Below are 8,730 nucleotides of genomic sequence, written 5' to 3'. Positions count from 1 at the left end.
TTGTAATAATATAATTACTTAAGTTATACAGAGTATTAAATATCGATCTTTTTAAAGATAATTGTAAACAAACAAGTCATATATTATTCAATTAATTGAGTGATACTTTTGCATTAATATTATAATCAAATAAATGTACATGTTCAATATTAAAAATAATTTTATCTTTAATTTTTTATCTAAATAAATAATAAAAAAAATTTATCCGTGAATCGCACGGGTAATTGGACAATTATTTGCTCTAATTCAAGCAAAGAAAACATCAAAAAAACATAAACAATCCAACCAATTTCATCAATTGCGCTATATAATATTCAATGTTATAATTTATATAATTGTATATCGATCCAAATATTCTTAAAATATTTTAACAAATTCATTCCGTGCAACGCACGGGCGAAAATACTAGTTGTTATAAATAGCTCATTCCAAATTTTAAAATAGAAAAGTATTGTCTTAGTCATAGTAATCGAGCTTCTTTAACAAGGGTAGGGAGAAAGTTGAAGCAATAGTTACATCTCTTTCTTTAAGATTATATTTTCTCATTTTAAATTTCTCAAAATTATTGACACATCGATGTAGACTTTCTCTAAATTTATTTTTCGTTTATCTTTCTCAAATATCTTTAAACTTTTTCTAGATCTAGTAACGTGGGAGACATGGTGAATGTGAGTATGGAGTGCCGATCTCTGGTAGGGGTGAACATCGATTGATTTCGGCCAATTTTTGGTTAATAACCGAAATAACCAAAATTTTAACTGAACCTTCATAACCAACCGACCAACCTTCATAATTGATGTAACCGAAACTGATAGTTTTTAGTCGGTTTCGGTCGGTTAAATATAACATTTTTTAGTAAAATAACTAAATTTATTTTAGAGAAAAAATTGTCATTTTAGTCTACTGACTATAGGGGTCCTATTAATTGTAGTCCACGACTTTCAAAAGTGTTAATTGCATACCTTGACTATTCAATTTTTATCGATTTTAGTCACTCCGGCCAAATTGCCGGCCAAATTGCGCCGGAGGTTAAAATAATGGGGGTATAAAAGTCATTTCACATTGTTCTTCTTCTCCGGCTAGGCATTTTCTTCGACGACAAACTAGGCAAACTTACAACAACATTACTTTATGGCTTCTTCTCTGGCGGACCAAAAACTTCACAATTTTTATCAAATCTTCTTCTCTGGCAGATTTGATATGGCGTCGCGAAGAGGGGGAGGGAGGAAATGATAGCCGGTGATTGCCGTCGATCCACCACAGCTCAACACCACCACCGCTCTCGTTCGCCGCTGATCGCTACAGATCTGCTTCAACTGCCGGACTGCCCGACGAAGATAGAAGGTCGCTGGTCGCTACCACGGGCTGCTAGTCTGCTGCGGTCGCTGAATAAGCTTATTCTGGTACTCCGCCATCGCATTGCGGCGTCGAACTACATGTTCACTCGCGAAATTGATACATTGACGTATGTTCTGCAGAAATTGGTGGCTATGCCGCCTGCTACGGCGGTGGCGGCGGAGGGTTTCCCTGCGGCGAACTTCAGGCAAATGGTGCAGTAGGAGACTGGCGTGAGATGGCTTTGTAAATGGAGGGAGAACAGATGGCTTCGTAAACAGAGGAAGAATATATGGCTTCACCGGAGACAAGTCATGGTTGCCTGGTCTGCCGTCGAAGAAGATGCTTAGCCGGAGAAGAAGAACAATGTGAAATGACTTTTATACCCCCATTATTTTAACCTCCGGTGAAATTTGGCTGGCAATTTGACCGGAGGGACTAAAATTGATAAAAATTGAATAGTCAGGGTATGCAATTAACACTTTTGAAAGTCGTGGACTGCAATTAACAGGACCCCTATAGTCAGTAGACTAAAATGACAATTTTATTTTTATTTTATTTATTTACTAATGCTAAATGATTAAATTATTAAAGATAACAAACAATATGTTAGTAAGTTAGTATTAAAATTAATATCCTCAAGTACAATAGTAGTTTAGTGAGATATAAATGAACTATATTTATACATTATATGATTAAAAAATGTAGTGCAATCCAATAAATCTTTAAAATTATTATGATAGAATCTGAACTTGTAAAATTACTACTAACTCTATTAGAATGCATTATCTGTTCATAACTACTTTCTCAACATATTGAAGCACAAGAGTCAATATTGACTCCACTGAGGCTCGAACCCACCACCTCTCGTATAAAGGGAAGGATTTGATACCACTAGACCACAAGGTCCTTGGCAAGATGATGTTATATATATATACATACATACATATATATATATATAGGCTCTATTTGGCAGAGCTTATTTAGGAGCTTATAGCTTATTTTAAGCTACTAATAAGCTATAAGCTCTGTTTGGTAATGTTTTCAAAATAAGCTAGTAGCTTAAAATAAGAGCTTATTTTGAAACGCTACTTGGGGTAGCTTTTCAAAAATAAGCTAGTAGCTTTTTAACTATTTTCCATCTTTATCCTTATTATTTTAAATAAATGACATCCTTTATCCCTCTCAATTAAAATCCTTTTGACATTTTCTTTTCATTATGTTTGGTTGTAATTTCAGTTTGACATTTGTGTTTGAACATTAATTTTTATATGAACTAATCTTATGAATTATAAACATTTTTTTTACTTTATATATTTTCAAATATATGTTCTTACTTTATATTTTATTTAAATATATTAATTTCATTATTTTATATTTTAATATATATATATATAAAAACCTATTTAAATTTAAAATTATTTAAATTGTATAAAGATGTCCTTTTTAGTCTATTTACATTTATCAACTTATCAAAAAGCTAATTTTACCAAACACTTTTAAGCATAACAGCTAGTTTAATAACTCTTCAGATTTCAGCTTCGAGTTTATAACTTTTCAGTTTTCAGCTACTTTTCAGCTTTCAGCTACCTTTTCAGCTAGGTTTGCCAAACATAGCCATATTCTTTGGATTAATCTTTGGTTCTTCAGTTGGCTTTCGATTTTCTCTTAAAAGATGATAACTGACCAAAAAATTGAAGTGGCTAAATTTTTTTAACCTTAATAACCAAAGTCGAATAAAAAACCAAAATATTTGGACAATTAAATTTTCAGTCTTCGATTTTTTCGATTAGTTCAATTTTGTCTCATCTTAATCTTTGAAGCTATGCCAAATATGGATGAGACAATTAAAAAACATAGTGGTGAAAAATAATTGTGACAATGGAGATTGGAGGCGAGATGATGAGGGTATTCCTCATTCTTGCCCTAGTTTTTCGAATAGATTAAGGTGCCTAAAATCTAAATATTACTACTCCGTATAATATTTTTGTATTTTGAATAGACATGGACTTCTTCGTGATTATGAAAAGGTGGAGGGGGCAATTTGAATTATTTTCTCCGGAAGACTTAAATGAAGTAAGTAACCTAGAATCTAGATTCATCCAAAGCTGCGTCTTAACAGCGATACTCGTCGAAGCAAAGAGAAAACCCGATAACGAGGTCCAAGAAATCGGAGCTCCGAAGACGGTCACGCTTACCCTTCGTCTTCCTCCTGTTATCAGATTCTCCTCCGACCCCAATTGAACCTCAGGTATGATTCTGAGTTTGTTCTTACCTTTCGGTTGCACTATTTAGAAACCCTAATTCGAGGATCCGGGAGTCGCTGAGTTTATAGCCCAAGCGTATCGAACCGCTCTGACTCATTCAGCCATTCAGGGTTTTCTGCACTCTCTTATCTCGGTTATTCGTCTAATTGTTGTCCATGTTGATAATTTGGAAAAAAAAATAAAATTCAGGTCTCCCGTCCTTCTGTTTTTCTGAAAATTATTGCAAATTTTTTTTTTTTGTTTGTGAGTTTGATTTTATGGGTTACGTGCCTTGCATATCGGCTTTCACAGAGAAAGCTGAAATTTTTTGTTAAGATTTATTTATTTATTTTCTGTTTTTGGGCATCCTGTCCTAAATTGGTTGTCAAAAATTAGATTTAAGAGTATTGTGCTTGAATTCTTGCTAGCAGCGGAGCTACTAAGATGTGCTAACGGTTGTAGTTTTTGGCTTTTATAATCTTCTTATATTTGTGTTATCTAAGGAAACAACAAATGGCTGTGTTTTATAGAGTAATTCATGAATTTCATAGACACCTTTGGTAGTAGTAGGGTTGAGGTACATTAGTGTTGATAGTTGTCTACTCTGAAGATTTTACTTATAGAAGTCTTAGAATAATGAGGGTACATGCTTGCTATTATTTGTTATTTTTTTTCCAAAGGTTGAGGAGAATTACACCACAGTAATTCTAATGATAACATGATGTTTACTAAATTGTCTGCAGTACATATATAAATATCTCTAATACTCTGGGATAATTTTCTTCAGTTAAGAAGTCAAAAAGAAATCTGATAAGGTAAATGCATTAGTATGTGGCAACCTTACCTCTTATCATGACAGATGCTTTGTTTATGATAGATTTCAAGCGCTTGGACAAAAATGAGCTTTGGAATCATACATAGGGATGTGTATGGGGAGTGGGAGAGTTCAGGGTGGAGTTTTGGGTATTTATGTATACTTGGATGTTGTTGCTCACTCTCTGAAGAGTATCATCTGCAAAAATTTTAGACAGGATGAGGAGACCAAATTTTAGTTCAAAAAATATATATATTTAGCTTTGGAGCATATGAGAATGGAGCTTGTGGAGCACTGCTCAACTCAAGGATTGCTCTCTTGGTTTGCTCAGTATATTTTTGTTTTTCTTTGAACTGAAATCAAATACAAAATTATAAAAATGCATTTGATTGTACCACTTTATTAGTCTTTCTCAAGAGTCTTCTGTTCAAGACTTTGTTTTATTTATAGATATTGTTTATGTACAGTATTCTTGCAACAGTGATAACTGATACTCCTTTGTTGTACTTTAGAATGAGTGGCCGTTTCTCTCGGACAATCTATGTGGGAAACCTTCCCCTAGACATCAGAGAATGGGAAATTGAAGATTTGTTCTATAAGGTTTGATTTGAATACTTGTCTTGATCTATTTTAAGTTATTCTTATTTATATTGATTTTATTGTTCAAATGCCCAATGGTAACTAATTGCCTGTGAGGTATTCTTTAATGCTGCTTATTCTCTCATTGGGTGTTTTTGAGACTGCTTTCTTATCTGCTACAACCCTTTTGTTGGACAGTACGGACGTATTCAGGATATTGAATTGAAGATTCCACCTCGTCCCCCGGGCTATTGTTTTGTTGAGGTAGTTAAAGTTTTACTTATGCATATATGTGATAATGCTTACCTGAGAACCTAAGTTATTTTGTTGTTTTGAATACTTTGGCCGTTATTTCTATAATTTGACCTTTTTTTGGGTTTCAATGTGTTCAGTTTGAAAATTCTAGAGATGCAGAAGATGCCATTAGGGGTAGAGATGGCTACAACTTTGATGGTTGTCGACTGAGGGTAAGAACTCTTGAGATACTTGTTGTTTATAAACTCTCTAGTTGACTTGTACATACATCTCATGATGGTATATTTCTCCTGCAACTTATTATAGGTTGAGCTTGCTCATGGTGGTAGAGGGCCATCATCTTCAGTTGATCGGCGTGGTGGCTATGGGGGCAGGAGTTCATCACGTTATGGGATTTCTAAGCATTCTGAATATCGAGGTACCTCCATAACTTTCTAATTGAATCTTCTTGAAATATTCATTTACTTAAGTGCTGCATGCATGTGTATTAGATATCTATTAATATGTAACATATGCCTTAATCTAGTACTTTGATTTATGCAGTTATTGTTACTGGCCTTCCTTCTTCGGCTTCTTGGCAAGATTTGAAAGTAAGATATAATTCTTGAGAAGTAGTATTTGATTTGTTGCATGTACAATGGCAATGACATGCTGAAAGTATTCCAGGATCACATGCGCAAAGCTGGTGATGTTTGCTTTGCTGAGGTTTCCACTGATAGGGAAGGTATATTTTTGATCATCATAACTGAGTGGATTTGTTTATATGCTAATATGTATGCCATATTTGTGGTGCTATTAGCCTGTTTTTCTGCTTCAATGTTTAGTGCCTTGAGTGCACTGTGACATTTTATTATGCTCTAAAACTTTTCACTGGATTTAGGAACATTTGGCTTGGTTGATTATACAAATTATGATGATATGAAATATGCTGTAAGTTAACTCTTAAATTATAATTTTTTTGGATGTGAGTTAGATTCTCCAATCTTGTTCCTAATGTGTATGTATTATATCATTCAGATTAGGAAACTTGATGATAGCGTGTTCAAAAATCCTTGGACTAGCACTTATATCCGGGTACTTACAATATCATTATCCTCTTTTTATTACTCCGTAGATGACTATTTAATAGGTTGTACGCAGATATACATTGTATGTAAAGGAGTGTTTTTCAATTTGGAATATTCATAACTTTGATTTTATTTATTTTTTGTGGCTAGGTAAGAGAGTACAAGAGCAGTCCATCCAGAAGCCACAGCAGAAGCAGGAGCAGAAGCAGAAGTCCTAGGAGGAGCAGGAGGTATGCACATTGCTGATTTTCTATTGTTTTTTAATATTTGTTTCTTGGCCTTGGGCCCTTCATATTGTTGTATATTCTACAGCAAATCAGCAGGTAGGTCTGTTTCCAGATCACCACCGCCACGGTCTAGATCTGCATCACCTGTCAAGTCATCTAGGTATGGCTGTGTTTTTTAATCACTAGTTACTGCCTATATTATGCTCTACTCTTATGACCTATGGTTTCTCTCTGTAAAAATGCAGACCTCTGTCAAAGTCAAGGTCCAGATCGAGGTCAAAATCAAGATCAAAGTCAGCATCCCCGCGCCGGGTAAGGTTTCAAGTTGTGAACATTTCATTTAGGGCATAACAATGCTGATGTGTCCCACTTATTGGCATTAATTAAATTCTCTTGGAATTCGGTTTTTCCTTAGCATTATTACCTCTGAGTGTACTAATCTCAGCAGCCAGCTTATGTTCTTGCATTTCAAATATTGCATTTTTGCAACAATAATTTTACTCACTTTCTTGATCTTATTTTCAGGCACGATCAAACAGCGGTTAATGTAGTAATTTAATTTGGCCCCGACACCTCAAAGCTGCTTCAGTGTAAGCATATAGAAATACAGGGGTTAGCCTTGTCCAGTGAACTAGAGCTTATTGCTATATGCCTGGGTTTTCTTTTGGGGGTCTTGTCGGTCTAATTGGTTCCTTTTATATATTCATGATAGTTGGGTAACCCTTTTGTGTTTTAGTATTTTATGGATGTTGAGCTTTTAAGAACTTTTGGGATGGTGTGTCAGAGGATTGAGTTGATGTTATTTATTCCATTTCACTAGTTGAAAAATGAATTTTAGCTTATTTTGAGATTTCCAGTCTTGTTATTACTAGCTTGCTTTCTTATGTTGTTGGAATGTCAAGTGAGTTAGAATGATTATTGCTTAACATTATCATGGGAATGAGGGTTGGATATGTTTAATACATTTACCATATTGTTATCTTCATACGGAACCGAGTATTACTAACAAAATTACTGTATTTGATCTTCTAAAATTTTTCATAAAATTATACTCAAAATCATTTTTTATTTTATTTATAAAATTTTTATTTCCAAATATGTTGTATTGTAAATGGTATATTAAAAATATGATTGATTGAATCACCAGTACAGTTACTACTTGGCCTTCTACTGTGCGATGATTAATTTCTGTCACATCATAGTACATAACAAAAACAAGCTAATAATTAAAAGAAATTACTTATTAATTAATAAAAATAAACCCTATAAATAACTAAATATATATACACATAATAATAGTACCAAAATCTTGAGCAAAAGGCCTTTTTAAATAAGTATATATGCAAAATGTTCATTGACACTATCTTTTATCATGGTACCAAGAGCATGGGTGTGTTTGATCTTGAGTTATAACAAACATATCTTTTATCATGGTACCAAGAGCATGGGTGTGTTTGATCTTGAGTTATAACAAACATATCTTTGTTTTGTAATGATAGTAGTTATATAAGTTTATGCATGGGATCATTATTAAAGCAAGGACTCCTTTTAAAAATTGAGACGAGAGATATTGCAATGTTGGTTGTTGCACTTTAGGGTTCATTAATGGTTGAATGCTTTAGTAAAAAATTCACATTGTTAATTATTGTAAATATTTAAGTTAATCTATCCAAATGGATCATATATATATATATATATATATATTTCCCATGTGAAAAATGGGATGAGATTTGAGTTGTTGATCTAGATTAGATTACCGACTCAAAATGAAGGGAATTTTTTTTTAAAACACACTTCTTGGCAACATGGATGTAAATGATACTTGTCTTGAATTGATGCATTTTAAGTGTCGAATTTATACACCTTAAGCTTTGAATTGGTGCATCTTAAGTCTCGAGCAGATGTACCTTAAGTCTCGAACTGATATATTTTAAGTTTTGAAGTGATGCACCTTAAGTTTCGAACTGATGCACTTTAAGTTTAGAACTTATGCACCTTAAGCTTTAAATTTATGCACCTACAGTATGTAAGTCAATATTCCTAATGAATTAAAGTTGTCCACCTTAATAATTAAATTCATGCACCTTAAGCTTGAAATTTATGCACATAGAGTCTCTAAGTCGTGCACTTTAAGTTTTAAATATACGCATCTTAAGTTATAAACTTACGTACCTTAAGCTTTAAATGTAGAGTGTGTTTGAAAATTC

At 33.4% G+C, this 8,730-nt stretch overlaps 1 protein-coding gene across 1 annotated transcript; it reads left to right on the top strand.

The window, feature by feature from the left end:
- Positions 1 to 3,427: 3,427 nt before the first annotated feature.
- Positions 3,428 to 7,394, top strand: LOC116016733 (serine/arginine-rich splicing factor SR34A-like). Its single transcript, XM_031257113.1, has 14 exons — positions 3,428 to 3,586; positions 4,459 to 4,725; positions 4,908 to 4,995; positions 5,173 to 5,238; positions 5,367 to 5,441; positions 5,536 to 5,647; positions 5,773 to 5,819; positions 5,896 to 5,953; positions 6,110 to 6,159; positions 6,247 to 6,303; positions 6,447 to 6,526; positions 6,609 to 6,683; positions 6,769 to 6,835; positions 7,049 to 7,394. The coding sequence occupies exons 2-14, from the start codon at positions 4,667 to 4,669 to the stop codon at positions 7,067 to 7,069; spliced, it is 855 nt and encodes a 284-aa protein (XP_031112973.1). The 5' UTR covers positions 3,428 to 3,586; positions 4,459 to 4,666; the 3' UTR covers positions 7,070 to 7,394.
- Positions 7,395 to 8,730: the final 1,336 nt, after the last annotated feature.

The sequence above is a fragment of the Ipomoea triloba genome, chromosome 4, assembly GCF_003576645.1.
Source record: "Ipomoea triloba cultivar NCNSP0323 chromosome 4, ASM357664v1".
NCBI classification, from domain to species: domain Eukaryota; kingdom Viridiplantae; phylum Streptophyta; class Magnoliopsida; order Solanales; family Convolvulaceae; genus Ipomoea; species Ipomoea triloba.
Note: the sequence above shows the minus strand (reverse complement) of the source record. Positions and strands in the feature narration are given on the sequence as shown.

Bases quoted from the DNA above. Each gene is read 5' to 3' on its own strand.
- LOC116016733 (XM_031257113.1), top strand. From the start codon at position 4,667: ATGAGAATGGAGCTTGTGGAGCACTGCTCAACTCAAGGATTGCTCTCT. The intron at 6,527-6,608 runs GTATGCACATTG...TATATTCTACAG, and splicing joins AGTCCTAGGAGGAGCAGGAG to CAAATCAGCAGGTAGGTCTG. The intron at 6,684-6,768 runs GTATGGCTGTGT...GTAAAAATGCAG, and splicing joins TCACCTGTCAAGTCATCTAG to ACCTCTGTCAAAGTCAAGGT.